The sequence below is a fragment of the Mus musculus genome, chromosome 5 (genome assembly GCF_000001635.26).
Source record: "Mus musculus strain C57BL/6J chromosome 5, GRCm38.p6 C57BL/6J".
In the NCBI taxonomy this organism is placed as follows: Eukaryota; Metazoa; Chordata; class Mammalia; order Rodentia; family Muridae; genus Mus; species Mus musculus.
In genome coordinates, this window is record NC_000071.6 from 129,870,555 (window position 1) to 129,890,700 (window position 20,146).

The following is a 20,146-nucleotide window of genomic DNA, read 5'->3' on the forward strand; positions in this document are numbered from 1 at the left end:
GTGTGCTTAACCGCTGAGCCATCTCTCCAGCCTCTACATCTGGATTTTATGGAGGCATTTTCTCAAATGCGCTCCCTCTTTTCCTGTGACTCTACCTTGTATCAAGTTGACATAAAACTAGCCAACACGGAGTGACTTGACTTCTCCATACCTTACAATTAATTTTTTTGTTTTTGTTTTGTTTTGTTTTGTGTTGTTTTTCAGACAGGGTTTCTCTCTCACTCTGAAGATCAGGCTGGTCTCAAACTCACAGAGATCAGATGCCTGGCTTTGCCTCCCGAGTGCTGGGATCAAAGGTGTGTGCCACCACCCCAGTATGTCACAGTTAATTTAAAGAGAAAATTTACTTGAGAAAATTATGACAGTAGGTTTGTAGTGCTGAAACAATTTATATTGTAGCTTCTGAACCCTCTAATATTTTCGGTCTCCTCTTTTCTCATGATTTATATAAGAAAAATTTGTAAGTTCTCACACTGTTGCCCAGGCTAGCCCTAAAACCATGGCAACAATCCTCCTCTCTTACCCTCCTGAGATGGGTTATAGGAATGTACCAAGGTACCCAGATATTTTTTTCTTTTTTAAACTTTTTTTTTAAAGATTTATTTACTTACTTTATGTATATGAGTACACTGTAGCTGTTTTCAGACACATCAGAAGAGGGCATCAGATCCCATTACAGATGGTTGTGAGCCACCATGTGGTTGCTGGGAATTGAACTCACAACCTCTGGAAAAGCAGTCAGTCAGTGCTCTTAACCACTGAGCCATCTCTCCAGCCCCAAGGTGCCTAGTTTTATCTTTTCCTAACTAACCACAGGACTGGCCCTAGGAAGGCCCTCTCCCCTGCCCAGTGGCAGTATGCTGCTGTATTCACAGGACTCTGTCCTGTGTAACCTTTGGGGACAGCTCAAATGTCTTTAACCTTTAGCGAGGTGGCTTGGAGAAGCTATTTTTACTGGTGTCCCGAGGAGCCCTCCAGGGTAAAACTAGATTGCTCTAGAAGAGACCATGTTCTAGGTCAGAAAGGGAAAAAGATCAAATTAAATATTTTTGTTTTTGTTTTTGTTTTTGTTTTCTGGGATAAGGTGCACAAACTGGCTTCAAACTTTTGATGCTCTTGCCTCGGCCTCTGGCTGGCACTGCAGATGTGGACCACCTAGACAGGCTTTGAAGTGCAGTTCTCTCTTCCCCTCCCTTCCCTCCTGTTCTCACTCCCCACCTGCTCATCCCCTTCTTACTGTCCTCTGGGTTTTTTTGTTTTTGTTTTTGTTTGTTTGTTTTTGGTTTTTCGAGACAGGGTTTCTCTGTGCGGCCCTGGCTGACCTGGAACTCACTCTGTAGACCAGGCTGGCCTCAAACTCAGAAATCTGCCTGCCTCTGCCTCCCAAGTGCTGGGTTTAAAGATGTGCACCACCACGCCCGGCCTGTCCTCTGTTTTTGAGATGGGGGTCTCTGTATACACTTTGGCTAGCCTGGAACTCACTGTGTAGACCAGGCAGGTCCCGAACTCACCAAGCTTCTGTCTCCCAAGGGCTGGAATTAAAGGCATGCATGGCCTCACTCGAAGGATTTTTTTTCCTCCTTTCTTTTCTTTCTTTCTTTTCTTTTCTTTTTTCCCTTTCCTTTCCTTTCCTTTCCTTTCCTTTCCTTTCCTTTCCTTTCCTTTCCTTTCCTTTCCTTTTCTTTTTTAACAGGGTTTCTCTGATGGAACTCACTTTGTAGACCAGGCTGGTCTGAATCTCACAGTAATATCTGCCTACCTCTACCTCCCAAGTGCTGGGACTAAAGGTATGGGCCCCACCACCACCTGGCTTTTTTTTTTTTTTTTTTTTTTTTTTTTTTTATAAAAACTGATCATAAAGCTGCTGGTGGTAGTTCATGTCTTTAATCCAAGCACTTGGGAGGCAGAAACAAGAGGAACTCTGTGAGTCCAAGGCCAGCCTGGTCTACAGAACAAGTTCTAGAACAGCCAGGGCTTTTACACAGAGAAACCCTGTCTCAAAAAAAGGGCTGGCAAGATGGCTGACTTTTGAAGGTCCTGAGTTCAAATCCCAGCAACCTCATGGTAGCTCATAACCACCCATTATGAGATATAACACCCTCTTCTGGTGAGTCAGAAGACAGCTACAATGTAGTTATGTATAATAATAAATAAATCTTTGGGCTGGAGCAAGCAGGGACTAAGCAAGCGGAGTTGACCCAAGCAAGCAGGGCTGAGGGAAGTGAGCAGAAGTCCTAAAATTCAATTCCCAACAACCACATGAAGGCTCACAACCATCTGAACAGCTACAGTGTACTCATATACATAAAATAAATAAACAAATCTTTTAAAATATATACACTTAAAAGGAATATATAGAGCTAAATACCTAATAAAAAATGGAAAAAAAAAAAACCTAACACCAAAAAGAAATAAACAACTCCCCCACCCCTAAACCACCAAAAAAAAAAAAAAAAAAAAAAAAAGAATATATATATATATATTCCCCCCCCCCCCACAAGTGGTATCCAAGTTTCAAACCTGGCAGTGTGGCCCTGAATCAACTGTTGTCTTTGTCTGGTGTCTCACCGTGGGCGCTGATGTTGGTTGGCCCCCTGGTGAGGATTGCTGGAGGGCCTCATAAGCCCGAGGATAATGGTGGCTCCAGGGTTGGGTACTTACAGATCAAATACCAAGAAGAAGAAAGTGTTGGTCTCGTAAGTGTCCTTCAGCTGTACTGAAACGGAAAAGGCTAGCTAGTCTCAAGGATCACAGGAGCCTTGGCACGGGCCACAGGGCAGGCTGACTTCAAAGGCAGGGGTGGGAAGGTGATGGGGTTTCCAAGGCAATCGCTGTGGTGTGGGGAGGACCAGGGGCTTCATAGCCCGCTTTCCCAGCTGCCCTACTCCCAACACTGGCTGTACCCATTCTGAGTAATGAGGGAGGCACCTAGAGCCTCAGTAATTGGCTGGCTGAGCCACTGAGCAAGATGCCCTTGAATGGGTAGAGCTCGTCACACAAGGTGGCTCTTACTTAACACCCTGACTTGAGTTATTAGGGCAGAATCTCTCACTATAAAGCACGCTGCCGTGGCTTGTGCCCGGAGGAATAGGGGGGTTTGGAGGATACACTTACTGATGTTGGGGTGTCCCGAGACCTTCTGCAGGATGTCCACCTCCTTCAGGGTGGCTTCCCGAAGCTCCTGTACCTCCTCAGAGCTAAAGCTTCCTCCTCCGGTGATGTCAATGATTTTCACTGCGTATTCCTGGCATGTGGGTTTGTGGATGCAGCGCCTGACCACACTGCTGACTCCCCTTGGGGGCAGAGAACAGATGGCTTCGGGACTCCGTACTCCAGCGGAGACCCTTGACCAAAGGCTACCGTACAGGGACTGGAGGTAGCCTGGCGTCAGTTCCCAGTACCCACATGGTCACTAACAACTGTCTGGAACTCCAGGGGATCCGACGGACACCAGACACAAACATGCACACAGCCGAAACACTTGTACTCAGAAAACAGAAATGAAATCAAGCAGGACACCAAAGGCCCTGGACTGTAACACAGGCTTCCCCTCTCACCCTACGGGGAGGAGCTAAGGGGTCAGAAACCGGTTAGTGAGGAGGGTGGAGCCAATCTGCGATCAGAGCTGAGGTCAGGGACTGTCTGTCGCTGGTGGTTCTGGTCTTACCTGCCCAGGATCTCCTTGGGCTCATAGTTCTCGTAGAAAGTCTGTGCAGAATGCGAGTCAGGGAGGGCGTCATCCCGGGTCATGGTCACGTGGATCTCAGGGGGATCCCAAACACCTCTGAGGGGGGTACAAAAAGAAGCAGGCAAGTTCCCATTCCTCCCGCCTCTTTTTTTCCTTTCTTTTTTGTTTGTTTGTTTGTTTGTTTGTTTTTTCCCGCCTCTTTTTTTCCTTTCTTTTTTGTTTGTTTGTTTGTTTGTTTGTTTTTTCGAGACATGGTTTCTCTGTATAGCTTTGGCTGTCCTGGAACTTACTTTGTAGACCAGGCTGGCCTTGAACTCAGAAATCTGCCTGCCTCTGCCTCCCGAGTGCTGGGATTAAAGGCCTGGGCCACCACACTCGGCTCTCCTTTGTTTTTCTTTCCTTGTTTTTCTCTTTCCTTCCTCTCTCTCTCTCTCTCTCTCTCTCTCTCTCTCTCTCTCTCTCTCTCTCTCTCTCTCTCTCTCTCTCCAAGACAGGGTTTTTTGTTTTTTGGTTTTTGTTTTTGTTTTAGTTCCGGCTGCCCTGAATCTATTGCTGTAGACCAGGCTGGCCTCCAACTCACAGCCTCTGCCTCCTGAGTGCTGGGATTAAAGGCCTGGGCCACCGCTGTAGTTCCAAACCAGCCAGAGCTAAAACCGAGGACCGCTGTCTTGAAATACTATAAGAAAAAAGGTGGAAAAAAAGCAGGCAGGGCTGTCTGTGGGTATGTGCACACTAATGCAGGTGCCTGCAGAGGAGGAAAGAGGGATAAAGAAGAGGGAGCCTGAGATACTGGATTAGAGCAGTTGGGAGCCGCCATGCAAATGCCGGGAACTAAACTCTGGCGCCTGCAAGGGCAGCCAGTGCTGGTAACTGCTGAGCCATCTCTCCAACCCTTGCTTTTCTTCTGTGTTTTCTCTGCACTTGTGGCAAAGAAAGAAAGCTTCGCACTTTCCTCCTGGTACTATTGCATCCTGTGGTACCCTTCCATCCCTGTGGACTCCCTTACCTTCCTACCCCTCCCTTCCAGGGTGAGCTTCCTGCATACATCATACCGCTCCTCCCTCGGCTGTCCATCAACAAGCCAGCCACCACCCCTTCTGTATTTGTTGTTATTCTGCCTATGATGGCTGGCGGCGACGACTCTTTTGCTTCTTCTTTTGGCTTAAGAGTCTCATGGAAGCCGGGCGTGGTGGCGCACGCCTTTAATCCCAGCACTGGGGAGGCAGAGGCAGGCGGATTTCTGAGTTCAAGAGGCCAGCCTGGTCTACAAAGTGAGTTCCAGGACCGCCAGGGCTATACAGAGAAACCCTGTCTCGAAAAAACAAAAACAAAAAACAAAAAAACAAAGAGTCTCATGGAGCCTAAGCTGTCCCTAAACTTGCCTGTAGCTGAAACTGATCTTGAACTCCTGATCTTTCGACTTCCCAAGTGCAGGGTTTCAGGTCTGGTCTGTGCCATCATGCCCATGCGCTGTATTCTGCACTCTCACCACCACCACCCCCGGCCCCCCTCCCCGTTTCTCAGCCCTTAGCTCCTCCCCATATGGCAGAACATCTATGCCTTTCATTTCCTGACCAATTTTATTTTTATTGGAGTACAAGCGTTTCACCCTTATGTATGTTTGTGTACCACACGTGTGTCTGGTGCCCTTAGAGGTTAGTGGGTTTTTTCTTGGGGGAGGGAGGGGAGTGTGTTTTGTTTTCTTTTTTTTTTTTCTTTTTTTTTTTTTTTTTTTTGATTTTGAAGTCTTACTTTTTAAAATTTTTTAAATTTTTTTTAATTTTTATTTTTATTAGGTATTTTCCTCATTTACATTTCCAATGCTATCCCAAAAGTCCCCCATACCCTCCCCTGTGTTTTGTTTTCTAAGGGAATAGAGACAGCTTATTGAGAAAAAGAAAGACACTTTTTTTTTCCAAGACAGGGTTTCTTTTTTTTTTTTTTTTTTTTGATGTAAAAGCATGAGGTAGTTTAATGAACTCCGGGTCGGACACATATCTCCCGCAGGAGACAGAGGTGTCGACCACATGGTGGAGCCATAATGGTGGAGCTCCGGTTCGAAACGTATCTCACACAGGAGACAGTGGTTTCGACAAGACAGGGTTTCTCTGTGTAGCCCTGTCTGTCCTGGAACTCACTCTGTCGACCAGGCTGGCCTGGAACTCAGAAATCTGCCTGCCTCTGCCTCCCAAGTGCTGGGATTAAAGGCATGCACCACCGCCCGGGAGAAAGACACTTCTAAGAATGGGAGTGGGCCAGAAAGCTGGGGAAAGATAAATATTAAAAAGCCCATTGTTGAGCTAGACCTCACTCTACAGCCCAGGCTGGCTTACAATTAAGATTAATTACGTAGCCCAGCTAACCCTAAAGCTTGTGATTCTCCTGCCATTAGGTTTACAGGCATGGGCTATCATCACTCTTGGCTAATAGCCATGAAATAAGCTAAACACTGGGGGTATGCTGGGCACAGCAGACAGGCAGATCTCTGTATGTTCCAGGCCAGCCTAGTCACCAAGGTGAGATAAGAAGACACTGTCTTAAATAACAGAAAGAGAGAGAGAGAGAGGAAAGAAAGAAGAGAGAGAAAGAAACAAAGAAAGAAAGAAAGAAAGAAAGAAAGAAAGAAAGAAAGAAAGAAAGAAAGAGAGAGAGAGGGGGGGAGGGAGGGAGGGAGGGAGGAAGGAAGGAAGGAAAAGAAGAAGAAAACAGACCTAGTAGCTAGTGAGATCTATATAGCAAGTTCTAGGCCAGCCAGGGCTACATGAGACCTTGTATCAATAAAAAAAGGGGGAGTGAGGGCAGCTGGATATTGAAAAAAAGCTTAGTGGCTACAAGCACTGGCTGCTGTTTCAGCGGCCCAGGTTCAAATTCCCAGCACCCACAGAGCAGCTCACAACCATCTATAATTCTAGTTCCAGGGAATGAGGTGCCCTCTGCTGGCCTCTATCAGGACCAGGCAGACATGTGGTGCACACATAGAACAGTCATACATGTAAAATCAAGATAATCTTACTTAAAAAAAAAAAAAAAGCCAAGCTCTGTACTGGAGCTGGACGAGTAATGCTTGGTCTCAGCCTCTGCTATAACCTCCCATTAGACTGTGATGCTTAGATGTCTCTGTGCCTTCTGCCCAGCACCGGTGTGTGGCAAGTGCTGGGTATGATTCAATGGACAGGTGATGCACTGTATAAGTCTTAGCTGATGGATACCGTAGATCCTACCTAGCAATGGCAAGCAAGACCCCAGTAGTCCTGGAGCAGAGTGGACAACACTGTAAGGTTTTTTTTGTTTTTTTTTTGTTTTTTTCCTTTTGAGACAGGGTCTCACTATGTTGCCCTGGCTGGCCTAAAACTCATAGATAAATAGATCTTTGTGCCTCTGCATTCCTAGTGCTGTCATCAAAGGCATGTGTCTCCATGCCTGGCATGAGTCGGTTACTCTTATTTCTACTTTGCTTTAAAAAAAAAATTTAATTTTATGTGTCATGGTATCTGTGTGAAGGTGTCGGATCCCCTGGAACTGGAGCCGAGGGCAGTAATGAGCTGCCACGTGGGGGCTGGGATTGAACCCAGGTCCTCTGGAAGAGCAGCCAGTGTTCTTAACCACCGAGCCATCTCTCCAGCCCGTCTTATTTTTATCTTTAGGTGCTAGGGATAAAACCCAGGGTGTTGAGTATGCTAGGCAAGCACTCTGCCACTGACTGAGCTGAGCTATGCCCCACCCCCACCGCCACCGCACCACATCCCCCACAGCCCTGAGTCAGGGTGCTCAATCTTGGATGTGGAGAAGCTAAGCTGGCCTATCTTGTTCCAGGGACATAGAGGCTCCTACCAGGAAACTGAATTCCTGCTCCAGACCCAGGGTTTGAGAAAGGCAGAAAAATCACCCAGCAATAGGAAGAGGCAAGCAGGCAAAGGGTACATGCTTCATGTCCACTTCCAAGAAAGCTTGGTCTCCCAAGGGGCCCAATTTGCTGACCAGCCAAGCGGCAGTGCTGGCTGCCTCAAGCTGGCCTTTGCAGGAAGCCTGGTGTCCAGCGACTGGGTGCCTGGTTACCAGAAGAAGGTTTAGAATAACAACTGTCTCCTTTGCCAATAGCAGGAAACAGGCCTGTGTGCTGACCCTATCAACAGCCAACAGAGCCTGAAGGTGTTAGTATGCCTTGAAAAACAAGCCTGTTTGCTGAAAGGCCATTCTAAAGGCCCAAGATGGGCATGTAATGCCCCTCACTTATTATCTAGGCACAGCAGATCCCTTGCGTGATTGAGTTCAGAGCAATTCTTGGCTCACACCAGGATGCCAGCCTGAGCCAGGCTGGTCAAATTCTGGCTGTGTTTACCCTTTCTGATAATATACGTGTGTCCATCTCCCTGTTCTTAAGGCCTGACTTGAGCCAACCATGGATCTGGATTTACTGTTTCATTATCCCCTGACACTTGTTCCAAGACTCCCTAGGGGTGTGGAGGTGTTCTAAATGAGAATAGATAGTCTAATGTTTTGGAATTTGATATCCCAGAAAGCTAATCAGAGAACACAACCGATCCATGATCTGTAGGTAACTGCCTGACAGGTGCTCTGAGAATCCGTGCTCTCCCAGGATTAAGGGGAAATGGGTCAAACAGACCTGGAAGGGGTTCCTGTCTTTGCCTCACAACCCCATTGCTCCCATCTACTGCCTGGCTACTCACCGTGAGGTCCTTGTAGGCCCTTGAATGGAAGTGACAAGAATTCCAAAGGTCCTGGAGCCCTTGGGAGACAGCAGACCACAAAGGGCTGAAGCTGTGTCCTGAGCAGACACTTATTGGAGTTGCTGTCTTGCTCCTCTTGCGGAACTTTGGTACTTGGTGATGGAAGGCTGGCCTGCCAAAAATAAATCACAACTGCAAACCTGGGATGCAGGCCAAGGTCCAGCAGGGCTAGGCCTGGGGCAGAACTACATCAGGGGTGACACCTGGCGGAGCCTGGGGAAAGCACATGTGGCAGGGATAAAGCAAATGGCTCAGAGGAGACAAAGCCTTTTGGTTTTTTTTAAATATTGGCTTTTGCTGAGCCAATGTGTTGGAGAACACTTAGGAGGCAGAGGCAGGTAGATCTTTTGAGTTTGAGTGATTTCCACAACAGCCAGAGTTAGACATAGAAACCTGGTCTGGAGAAACCAAAGACAAACAAGCAAACTTTTAATTATGTGTATGAGTGTGTATTTCTTAGTTAGGGCTTTACTGCTGTGAACAGACACCATGATCAAGGCAACTTTTTTTTCTCTACCCCCTCTCCCCTCCCACACCTCCTAATAGTGCCACTCCCCAGACCAAGCATATACAAACCATCACAGCATATCTATCTGTATGTGGATATGAGTATTAGTGCCTGCCCAAGCCAGGTGTTGGGTTTTTCTGCAGCTGGAATTATAGCTGGTTGTTTGCTACATGGGTGCTGGAGATCGAATTCTGGAAAAGCAGTTTATGATCTTAAGGAATGAGCCAGGTTCTCTAGCCCTGTTTTTTTTGCGATTTTATGTGTATGAGTCTTTTGCTGGCAGTATGTATCTGTAATACAGGAATGTCTTATATGCTCAGACATCAGCGAGGGCATTAGACCCCCCCCCCCAGAACTGGAGTTACAGACCATTATAGCCACTATGAGTATGGAAAACTGAACTCAGGTCCTCTGAAAGAGTAGCAAGTGCTCTTCACATGAGCCATGCATCTCTCCAGCCTGGCAACACCAGCTTTGAAAGGAATACATTGTTATTTTTTGAAGACAAGAGTCTTTTATTTGGAGATAGGGTTTCTCTGTATAGTCCTGGCTGTATTGGAATTCACTCTGTAGACCAGGGTGGCCTTGAACTCAGAAATTTGCCTGCCTCCTCTGCCTCCCAAGTGCTGGGATTAAACTCGTGTGCTACCATTGCCCAGTGAAGACAAGACTCTTATTACACAACTCTGACGACCCAGAAACCGTGCAGACCAAGAGGCCTCCACACTTGCACTCCTGCTTCTGCTTGTGTGTTGGCACTATAGGGTGCAACACCAAGCATGACTTTTTTTTTTTAAGTTTTTTATTTTATGTATGTGAGTACACTGTAGCTGTCTTTAGACATACCAGAGGAGGGCATCGGATGCCATTACAGATGGTTTGTGAGCCACCATGTAGTTGCTGGGAATTGAACTCCATGTTTTTGTTGTTGATGTTTGGCTGGTTTTTGTGTGGGACAGGGTTCTCTGTGTAGCCCCAGCTGTCCTGGAGCTCACCCTGTAGACCCGGCCAGCCTCAGACTCTCAGGGATCCACCGGCTGTGATCCCAGAGCTGTGATTAAGTGTGCACTACCACGCCTGGCTACAGGATGGTTTTTAACTGGGTATGGTGGCACAAGCCTCTAATCCCAGCACTTGGGAGGCTGAGGCAGGATAGGCCATTTACACAGATCTGGACTATATAGGGAGACCCAACGGCTTGCGTACGCTGCCTCCATGCAGACACGCAGTGTCACGTGGCCATCGGAGGTCTCAGTAATGTCTACCTGCTTACCACTTACTTAGCTACTTGGTTTGTTGGCATGGCTGAAGACAGGACTCAAGCCTGGTGAATACTAGACAAGCCTGCTGCAGCTGAGTATCACACCAGCTCCCTGACACATCACAATTAGCATGTGATCAAAGTTAAAAAATATATATATATATATCTCTGTCTCCTGGGATTAAAAGCATGTACCACTTTACCTGGGCCTAAGCTTTTCCTAGATTCGATGCCTCCAGATCAGAAAGCTGTGTTTTTGATGAGGAACTGTATTAAAAGGCCAGAGCACTAGGAAGGCTGAGCACCTCTGGACTAGACGAATGACAGGCATAGAGAATGGCTTCTCTTAGGATGCTACTATGTTCACCAGGCACACACAATAAGGACGCTACCACACACTTCAGAATAACCAATTTATTTTTTTTAACTCACAATCACAACACAGTCCAAGGAGGCCAAACACTTCCCCAGTAACCAACACTACATACAAGCCTCAGTAAGCATCCACAGTTAGATCTCTTTCACGGCCATTCCAAAGCAATGAACTGTTAGAAATATAAGGGTCCACACTTGTACTATCAATTATACAGAACCAATGTTACATCTCTTCAGCTTGAATTTCTTGATTACATTAAACCTATTAAAAAAAAAAAAAAAGACAAGTTTAAGTTAGAAGACACCCAACACCACCATTTCAGGGTTCATCCAATCAAACCTCCATTCTATCTTTGCCATAACTAAGACACGGTGCATGTGTCTACAACGGCCCGAAGCAGAGGGTTAGCCAATTTGGTAGATGTTAAACCAACAAGAAGCTATGAATTAAGACAAGTATCTTATCTCTGTCTCTCTCAATTCTATTACTAACCCTCTGTCAGAAGCTAAGGGGAGGGTTTCCTCGATGGGCACGGCAGTGTAGTGCCTACCTAACAACCCTGTCCTGGAAATAGATATTTCGTGGACCAGTTCGTCCACAGCATTCTGTCTGGGAGTTCTCAGGTTGAGGATCGGCCTCAGGCCTGGGTCTTCCCTGTTGTGGGACGGTCTGATATCAGTTCTATCAGGCAGAGAACTTCATGAACTTTAGCTTTTTTGAGAGACAGGGTTTTCTTGTTTCCTGAGTGGATTAAAACTGTGCATGACCTCCACCTGGCTAGGACAAGTACCTCTTAATTCCATTCCTAAATACCTCACCGCCCTCCCATCTAACTCAGCTATTTTCACCCTGACGGTCTCCACCCCTTTCAGAGGAATCACATACCAGATATCCTGCATATAAGACATTTACCCTACAGTTCATAACAGTATCAAAATTATAATTACAAAATAGCAACAAAGCTAGTGTGGTGGCCCACGCCTTTAATCCCAGCACTTGGGAGGCAGAGGCAGGCGGATTTCTGAGTTCGAGACCAGCCTGCTCTACAAAGTGAGTTCCAGGACAGCCAGGGCTACACAGAGAAACCCTGTCTCAAAAAAAAAAAAAAAAAAAAAAAGGCAACAAAAATAACTTTATGGTTCCAGGTCACTACAGCATGAGGGCCTAAGGTTGAGAACCAGTACTCTAATTGAAACTGGGAAAACAAAAACAAGCACTGAACTGTAAATACTTAACTCCAAAACTAAATAGGGTTCAGGACCATCACCCCGAGCAGAGGGACAAGTCGCCTACCATTTGCAATCCTGCACTGCCGCAGCACCTCGTTGAAGCCCTCACAGAGCTTGACATCGCTCTGGTTCTGAGCACACTCCAGAAACTGCTTGATCTCTAGAGAGCAAGGTCCAAAAGACTGCTGGTTCTGCAGCTGGGCTCCCTGAGGCTCCTGCAAAGACACAGCATCTTGTGTTGAGATGAGAAAGCACAGGGCACCACCCAAGGGCAGCGCTCACACACTGGGAGCTGGGGAACAACTGGAGAAAGGTGCAAGTTTAGTGCCAGCCAGGAACATGGCAGTGAAAACGATGTAAAGAACAAAGATGTCCTCGCCAACTCAGAACCAAAAGCAACAAACACCGAATCACATCATCTGGAGCGTAAATGGGAGCCAAGGTTCTATGAAGACCTTGCTCAGTACACTCAAGGCTCTGGGCTGGGCCTTACCATTGTAAACATTAAGACCAAAACTTTAAAAACGGGCTAGGGACTCCACAGTAAGACTGTATTCTTTGCCCCGGGTTTGAGGTTTGATCCCAGCACAACACACCCACACACTGTCACGTGAGCATGTGTGTATTTTATATATATATGTATACATATATGTTTATATATGTATATTGGTGTGTATATATATGTGGATATATATGTGTATTTTATATATATGTATGTATGTATATTGAAGCATTCATAAGGAAAACTGGATCATGGGAAAGAGATGGATGAGAATTTCAGACATACCAGAAATACATGCTCCTTAGAAAATACATCTACCCCAGACAAAGAAATAGTAAAAAAACATATAAACAAAAACAACAACAACAACAAAAAAACTAGGTAAGGGGTCATAAAGCCCCAAAAGGGACTGATTGTGTAAGGAAGGCTGACTTCAAAGGCCAGGCCTCAGGGCTCAGGGCTCTGCCTGTGACACCAGCACTTGAGAGGCCAAGAAGACTGTTACAAGTTAGAAGTCAGTTTGGGTCACACAGTGAAGACTTTGTCTTCAAAAGCAACAGTAAAAGTGTGGCCAAGATAAGTACTTAAAGCCAAGGCAGGAGGCTTGCCAGTTCAAGGCTAATTTGAGTGATATGCTCTCAAAAACAAGCATCACCTAAAGGGAAAACGGCTGTTGTACAGTAACCTAGGCTGAACTCCTGTTGTAACTCGGACCACTCTATGTGGCTTTGTGTGTGATGCTCCCATGAGTGTGTGGACAGATGTGCCCAAGGGGAGATAGACCAAACATACCCTCAACCACTCTCTTTTATTTCCTGGAGACAGAACCTCTCACTGAACCAGAAACTAATTTCATCTCAGCAGGCCGGCTGGCCCTGCTGTGGAAACTGCCTGTCTCCACCCCACAATGCATGTGGTTACAGTTATGTATGGCTATGCCTGATTTTTTTGTGGGCTCATAGGATTTGAACTCAGGTCCTCATGGTATCAGAGTAAATGCTTATTCATAAAAGATGCTCGCCAGCTGCCAACTCATCTCAGAAAGGAGAAGCTGCCCCAAAGCTCACCTGGTAAGTGATGTCGGGCTTTGCGGGCTCAGCACTGCCACCTCCGCTGAAGCCCCCAGTGATGGCGTGACCCAGGGTGTGTCCCACTGCAGAGCCCACAGCCACACCGGCCGCGGTGGTAGCCATCTGGGCCATCAGGCCTGGCTGCCGGGGCGCAGCGGCAGGTGAGCCAACTGCAGATGGCGCAGCTGCTGCTGGAGGCTGAGCTGCAGGTGCTCTTCGGGGAGCAGCCCTCATCTGAGGGGCCCGGCTGGAAAAGAACAAAACTCCTCAGGTCCCAGACAAATGGCTTTGCAATCTACTCAAGAGACCAAATGGGCCAGGTTCAGAGGCACATAGGTAGAAAAACCAGATCTGGGCCATCTTCACCATACAGTGACTTATTTCTACTTTAACCCTCTCCCAAATACCCTTCCTTGATCTATTTTCAAACTGATAGCCTCCTTTTTCATCATCTTTATTAGATGCATACCTGTGGGCACACACACATTTCTGTACATTGCTGACCGCTTGGTGTGCTCCTGCTTCCGAATTAGTTGCTGTATTCTTTTTTAATATTTATTTATTTATTCATTTCATCTATGTGAGTACATTGTAGCTGTCTTCACACACAACAGAAGAGGGCATCAGATCTCATTAGAGATGGTTGTGAGTCCCCATGTGGTTGCTGGGATTTGAACTCAGGACCTCTGGAAGAGCAGTGCTCCTAACCTCTGAGTCATCTCTCCAGCCCAAGTTGCTGTATTCTTTATGTAAGGCTGAGGTCTGTGGACTTTTCACTGTACAGCACAGTACAGTTTGGCATATCTACTCTCATCCTTGCTCTATACAGTGATTTTTAAGGCCAACCTAACAATCAATACCCTTGTCTCAAAATGGTGAGCAATGCTGTCATACAGTTAGGCGTGGTAGTGCACACTCAGGAAGCAGTAACGTGGAAACTCAGGGCCAGGTCATCTGACCCCTCTGAGTTTCCAAGGCTCTAGTGCCCATTCATTTGCATATGTCCACTCATGGACAATTAAAGTTAGAAAGTTCCCCAAAGGATTGATTTATTTAAATGACAGTTGGACCTCTCTGAGCTCCGAGGCATTAGAAGCTATAGAATGAGCAAACACTTGGGAGGCAGAGGCAGGCGGATTTCTGAGTCAAGGCCAGCCTGGTCTACAGAGTGAGTTCCAGGACAGCCAGGGCTACACAGAGAAACCCTGTTTCAAAAAAAAAAAACAAAAACAGAATGAGCAAACAGCTTTCCTTTTATTGGTCTATCAGTTTCAGAAATATCAGACAGGTGTTGCCATGTAAAAAAAAATTGAGGACAGTCAAGGACTAACCTAGTGAACATCTGAATTAAGATTTAGAGCTGGAAGGAGGACAGGCGGCTGGTCAAAGACTCACTGGAGAAGGATGCTTGACACCTTGAGGTTGGTTGACTCCTGGAACCCAGAAGGTGGAAAGAAACAACCAACCCCAATAAGGTGCCCTTGGACCTTCACACAGGTACCGAGGTTCTCCAGCACACACAGAGGCATAAATACACTGGCCATCCCGGCTATTCAGTTAGTGAACAAGGCCATTTAGAAGAAGGATTTAGAACCAGTGTTGACAATGGAGAAAGACAGTCACAAGTCAACAAAATCTAAAAGTCATGAGGTGATATTAGGAATGCAGTCCAATGCCTTCATTTTACCCAGTTAGAAAGGGCTGAACTTAACCAGCACTTGGGAGGCAGAGGCAGGCGGATTTCTGAGTTCGAGGCCAGCCTGGTCTACAGAGTGAGTTCCAGGACAGCCAGAGCTGCACAGAAAAATCCTGCCTCAAAAATAAATAAATAAATCAAGAAAGGTTTGGGCTGGAGAGATGGCTCAGGAGTTAAGAGCACAGACTGCTCTTCTAAAGGTCCTGAGTTCAATTCCCAGCAACCACATGGTGGCTCACAACCACCTGTGTACTCCTCATATACATAAAATAAAAATTTTTAAAGATTTATTTTATACATAAGTACACTGTAGCTGTCTTCAGACACCCCAGAAGAGGGCATCTGACCTCATTACAGATGGTTGTGAGCCACCATGTGATTGCCAGGACTTGAACTCAGGACCTTCCAAAGAACAGTCAGTGCTCTTACCTGCTGAGCCATCTCGCCAGCCCATAAAATAAACTAAGAAAAAAAAAATCTTAAAAAAAAAAAAAAAAGTGGGGGCCGGGTTAGGGTGCCGTGGGCAAGGTCTGGTAGCCCATACCTTTAATCCCAGTCCTTGGGAGGCAGAGGCGGGCAGCCTCTTTGGAGTTCAAGGCCAGCCAGGGCCATAGTGAAAACCCCTTTCAAGGAAACAACAAACCACCACGCCAATCCAAAAAGAAAAATCTAGGGAAAGTGACCTGCCTGAGCTGCAACTTTGACTCATATTTTTGGGGGGGTTCTGGACAGGAATCTCTCTATGGGTAGCCTTGCTAGCCTTGAACTGGTTGCAACCCCCGCTTGCCTTCCGGGAGAAGGAGGCACAAGGGACTATCTTGATGACAGATGACGCATGCGCTACAACATGCACTCCCGAGGTTCACTCCCAGTATGAGCACAATTTTAGTTTTCTACGATTTTATTACCCCAAGGAGGGACCTCAGAATCTGGACTGGGGGGAGGGGTGTCAACAATTTCCTATTTGTTTTTTAGGTCGGCCGGCAAGGTAGCTCAATAGATCGTTTACCACAAAATGGTAGACATCTTGGACCCAAGTGATGGAAAGACATAGCTTTAAATTTTCGGCCCTCTACACACAGCCCGCAATTTTCTTTGTTTCTTTTTCCTTAAAAAAATAAATAAATAAAAGAAAAGAAAATCTTTAAAGCCGGCAATCCCAGCCCTAAGGAAGCGGAGTCAGGAAAATCAAGGAAGGCCAAGCGAGGCCATAAAGTTCAAGGCTAACCTGAGACTCAAAAACGCAGTGAGTAGAACAAAGAAAATACAAAAACCACCCCACCCCCACCCCTGGCCAAGAGTTTACCACGCATCTTTCTTTCCTCGCCTCCTTGTATACTACGCCCTCGACAGCCCTTCCCCCAGCCTGTCTAGGGAAAAGGTCACGTTTCAGAGTCCTCTCCCCGAGTGCACCGACCATGTCCCTGTTCTCAGGAAGTCCGCCCCACCAGCGGATCCCTTCCCGACCGCTCGCTCCGTCTCTTCACCGGTCGCCTTCGCAGCCCTCAGGCTACAGAACCTTGCCCTGGCGGCCCGCGCTCGGTTCCCGGCCCCGAGGGTCTCACCTGGCCGGAGGAGTCACCCGGGAAGTGCGGCTTCGGCTTCCACGCGGCATCCTAACTGCTCGAAGTCTCACCGATCAGCGAAGACAAACTGCGAAACGTACAGAAGCGTCCAGCAATTTCTACCAAGGAGAGAGGAAGGGTGGAGGCGGTACCTCACCGGGCAACCAATAAGAAATCAGGAAAAGCTCGGGCGCTAAAGGTTATTGGACAAAGGAGATATCAGTAATGGGCAGAGCCTGGACTCAGCGTCCTAGGCCCGGAAGTTACGAAGTTGGCGAGGAGGAGCTAAGGCTAACCGGAAGTTCCTGGGGTTGCACTCTCAAATTTTGTCCTCCGATTCAATGGTGGAGGTTAGGTTTTTGCTTCCGATGGCCGGCTGGCCTACTCCACAACCTGACTGACCTTGATTTTCACTGTCTCCTGCCTTAGCCTCTCAAGTAAACTGGATTAGGGGCTTACTGGGGTCTGCTCTTGGGCTGTTTACTTAACCCTTCTCTGTTTTGTTTTGGGACAATGCCTCCGGTAACGGATGTTGCCTTGGATCTCGCTGTTCTCACGTCTCAGCCTCCTAGTACTGGTCACGCAGGAAAAACTCTGTTTTTCTGTTATAAAGAATTTACTAATAAACGTGTTTGGAAATATTAAATTACATAAGCAGAATTTCGCTAAAGGAGCTCTGCTCCCAACATGTCTGGAAGATAGTGAACTAGCCGAGCTTATTAGAAACTATGAAAAAGGGGCTGATGAGATGGCTCAGCGGAGAAGAGCACTGACTGCTCTTCAAAAGATCCGGAGTTCAAATCCCAGCAACCACAAAGTGGCTCACAACCACCCATAACGAGATTTGACACCCTCTTCTGGTGTGTCTGAAGACAACTACAGTGTACTTACATATAATAAATAAATAAATCTTAAAAAAAAAAGAAACTATGAGAAAGAAAATTCTGTACATAATTCAAGTTTCTGTTGCAGAGAAATTTTCTGCTCATATTTACCAAGGCTCGTCTTCAATTAAGCGCTATTTCCATAATAAAAGAAGACCATCCTGACTTAATACTAGCCAGTAAGATCATCTGCATATCAAAGAACAGGCCTCTAAAGCTGTTGTCCTCAACCTGTGGGTTTCAGACTGTGATTTAGGGACTGAGTTACTGCTCTTTTCCACGTAAGACTGCTCAAATGCAGAGATGCCCACATTCCAGTATCCAGAACTGTATAAAAGGGTTGCAGCATTAGGAAAGTTGAGAATCATTGAATCTAGAAGTCTCCTCAACTGTGGCCACAGAGGCTTGTGGTCCCATAAGCTCTCACCACAGAGGATGTTGGTGACCTGAGCCCATTGATTGGCAGAGATATCTGCAGTGTCAATCCATGATGCTTCCTGGAAAACACTCTTGTCCTCGTAATGTGGATGAAGACCATTCCTACACATTGCCCATGAGGTCATATAGTCCTACAGAGTAGCAGTAGGCCATCTGATGGAGAAACAGGGGACTCTCCTCCCCACCAAATGCCCAGGGGAATGGGGGAAGAGTTTTCCTCTGCCACCTTGTCAGGCACTGTGTATGAAAGGAGATCTTATCATAGTTGTTCTGTGGCAGTGGGAAAGCGATCACTGGTGACAGTCCGTGAAAACCATTTTCAGCTCTGTTACCCCTGGGGAACTATCTGTGACAAGGACAATGGAAGTCAAAGAGTTATCAGCCTGTCCCAAGGATGTGCACCTGTCTGTCCAGAGGAAAACCATGAAAGATCTTGAGAGAGAGTGAAAAATAGAGAACTTGCCCCATTGTTCCAGGATGCCAGGTGTTTGCAGTTTTTGCCAGGTGTTTTCGGTTTTTGCCTTTATAAACCCCTAAACCCCTCACCCCTTGAGCTCATGTTCAACTCCTCTACCCCTGCGTGGGATACAAGTCGTCCCCAGTGCACTGGTCTTTCCCGAATAAACCTCTTGCAGTTTGCATCAAGACCGTTACTCATAGCCGGGTGGTGGTGGCACACGCCTTTAATCTCAGCACTTGGGAGGCAGAGGCAGGCGGATTTCTGAGTTCGAGGCCAGCCTAGTCTACAAAGTAAGTTCCAGGACAGCCAGGGCTACACAGAGAAACCCTGTCTCGAAAAAAAACAAAAACAAAAACAAAACAAAACAAAACAAAACAAAAAAAAGACTGATTTGGGGTGTCGCCTCTCCTGAGTCAGAACGTGGGGGAATCCTCACGTTGTGGGTCTTTCAACCAGAATCACTCTACTCTGCTGCTTCATGGGGGGAGAGTGACCTCAGTTCCCTTCCATGGTGCTTTTTTGTTTTGTTTTGTTTTTCGAGACAGGGTTTCTCTGTATAGCCTTGGCTGTCCTGGAACCATGGTGCTTTGGAAAGAGCGCTGTCTCTGCCCATCCAGCTCCTCCATCCCTGGAGGGATGGAACCACTGGAGCCCATGCTCTCCCATTCTCCCATTGCCCTTCCTGACTTTATTTAAAGTCACCTGTGTTTGCTCATGTGATTGGTTCTGTGAGGCCCCAACTTAGAGAACTTAGAGCGTTTCTCCCTGGAAGGTAAAGCCCCCGGATGTTCCTCAAGCTTGTTTTCCCTGATCTCTAAAAATACAGCCAGCAAGAAGCTCTTTGTTCTCTACAGCCAGCAAAAAGCCTTTTTGTTTCTATACCTTACAACTAGAGATGCGATCATTGTAATTTTACCAAGGACACCCGGCAGAGAAGCACTGTAGCCCAACTCCTCCCAACTCTCCTCCCAACTCCTCCCAATTCCTCAACGAGCTGTTAAAAGCCCCCTACTGTTACTGCTCAGGGTCGAACTCCCCTGCCCTGCACAGCAGAAGGAGTTTGTCCTCAGCTAGCTGATAATAAAACCTCTTGCAGTTTGCATCAGGTGTGGTTTTCTCTCTCGAGTCATTGGGGTGCCAGCCAGCTCATCCCGGGCCACCTTTGGGGGTCTTAAACAGTTCCTTCTCATCAAAGCTGGGGCCCAGGGGCTGGGGAGACAGCTCACTCTGTAAGCATAAGGACCCAAGTTCATATCCTCAGAACCGTATAAAAAAATAGGCATAATGGCATGCACCTGTAAGCTAATGCTATGGGACAAAGAGAGACAGGTCCTAGCTGGCCTAGGAATGGAGAGCTCCACTTTTCATTGAGAAGTCTTGTCTCAAAAAAAAAAAAAAATACTGGGGCTGGTGAGATGGCTCAGTGGGTAAGAGCACCCGACTGCTCTTCCGAAGGTCAGGAGTTCAAATCCCAGCAACCACATGGTGGCTCACAACCATCCGTAACGAGATCTGGCGCCCTCTTCTGGAGTGTCTGAAGACAGCTTCAGTGTACTTACATATAATAAATAAATCTTTAAAAAAAAAAAAAAAAATACTGTGGAGCGGCTGGAGAGATGGTTCTGCAGTTAAGAGTACTAGCTGCTTTTCCAGAGCAACAGGGTTCAAATCCCAACACCCACAAGGCAGCACACAAATGTCTGTAGTTCCAGTTCCAGGGA

At 46.8% G+C, this 20,146-nt stretch overlaps 2 protein-coding genes across 5 annotated transcripts in view; both read right to left on the reverse strand.

Annotated features, from left to right (window-relative positions):
• The window catches only part of Phkg1 (phosphorylase kinase gamma 1), a 15,704-nt gene extending 7,124 nt beyond the window's left edge, over positions 1–8,580 (reverse strand). For 2 of the 4 annotated variants that reach the window (NR_145486.1, NM_011079.3), the window contains exons 1-4: positions 8,377–8,534; positions 3,668–3,784; positions 3,115–3,293; positions 2,662–2,716 (exon numbers count right to left, since the gene is read on the reverse strand). Coding sequence is in view for 1 of the 4 variants with exons in the window: in NM_011079.3 (NP_035209.1) it covers positions 2,662–2,716; positions 3,115–3,293; positions 3,668–3,750 (317 nt within the window). In the remaining 3 variants the exon portion in view is untranslated. Of the gene's footprint in view, positions 1–2,661; positions 2,717–3,114; positions 3,294–3,667; positions 3,785–8,376 lie in introns of all 4 variants that reach the window. The other 2 variants (NR_145487.1, XM_011240871.3) reach the window with 2 other exon arrangements.
• A 2,026-nt stretch (positions 8,581–10,606) lies between these two features.
• Positions 10,607–16,916, reverse strand: Chchd2 (coiled-coil-helix-coiled-coil-helix domain containing 2). The gene is made up of 4 exons (NM_024166.6): positions 16,644–16,916; positions 13,380–13,629; positions 11,875–12,025; positions 10,607–10,842 (listed from the first exon to the last, which is right to left on the reverse strand). The coding sequence occupies exons 1-4, from the start codon at positions 16,691–16,693 to the stop codon at positions 10,832–10,834; spliced, it is 462 nt and encodes a 153-aa protein (NP_077128.2). The 5' UTR covers positions 16,694–16,916; the 3' UTR covers positions 10,607–10,831.
• Between the last annotated feature and the right edge of the window lie 3,230 nt (positions 16,917–20,146).

Bases quoted from the DNA above. Each gene is read 5' to 3' on its own strand.
- Chchd2 (NM_024166.6), bottom strand. From the start codon at position 16,693: ATGCCGCGTGGAAGCCGAAGCCGCACTTCCCGGGTGACTCCTCCGGCC. The intron at 13,630-16,643 runs GTGAGACCCTCG...GTTCTTTTCCAG, and splicing joins CGGGTGACTCCTCCGGCCAG to CCGGGCCCCTCAGATGAGGG. The intron at 12,026-13,379 runs GTGAGCTTTGGG...GTGTCTTTGCAG, and splicing joins AGCCCGACATCACTTACCAG to GAGCCTCAGGGAGCCCAGCT.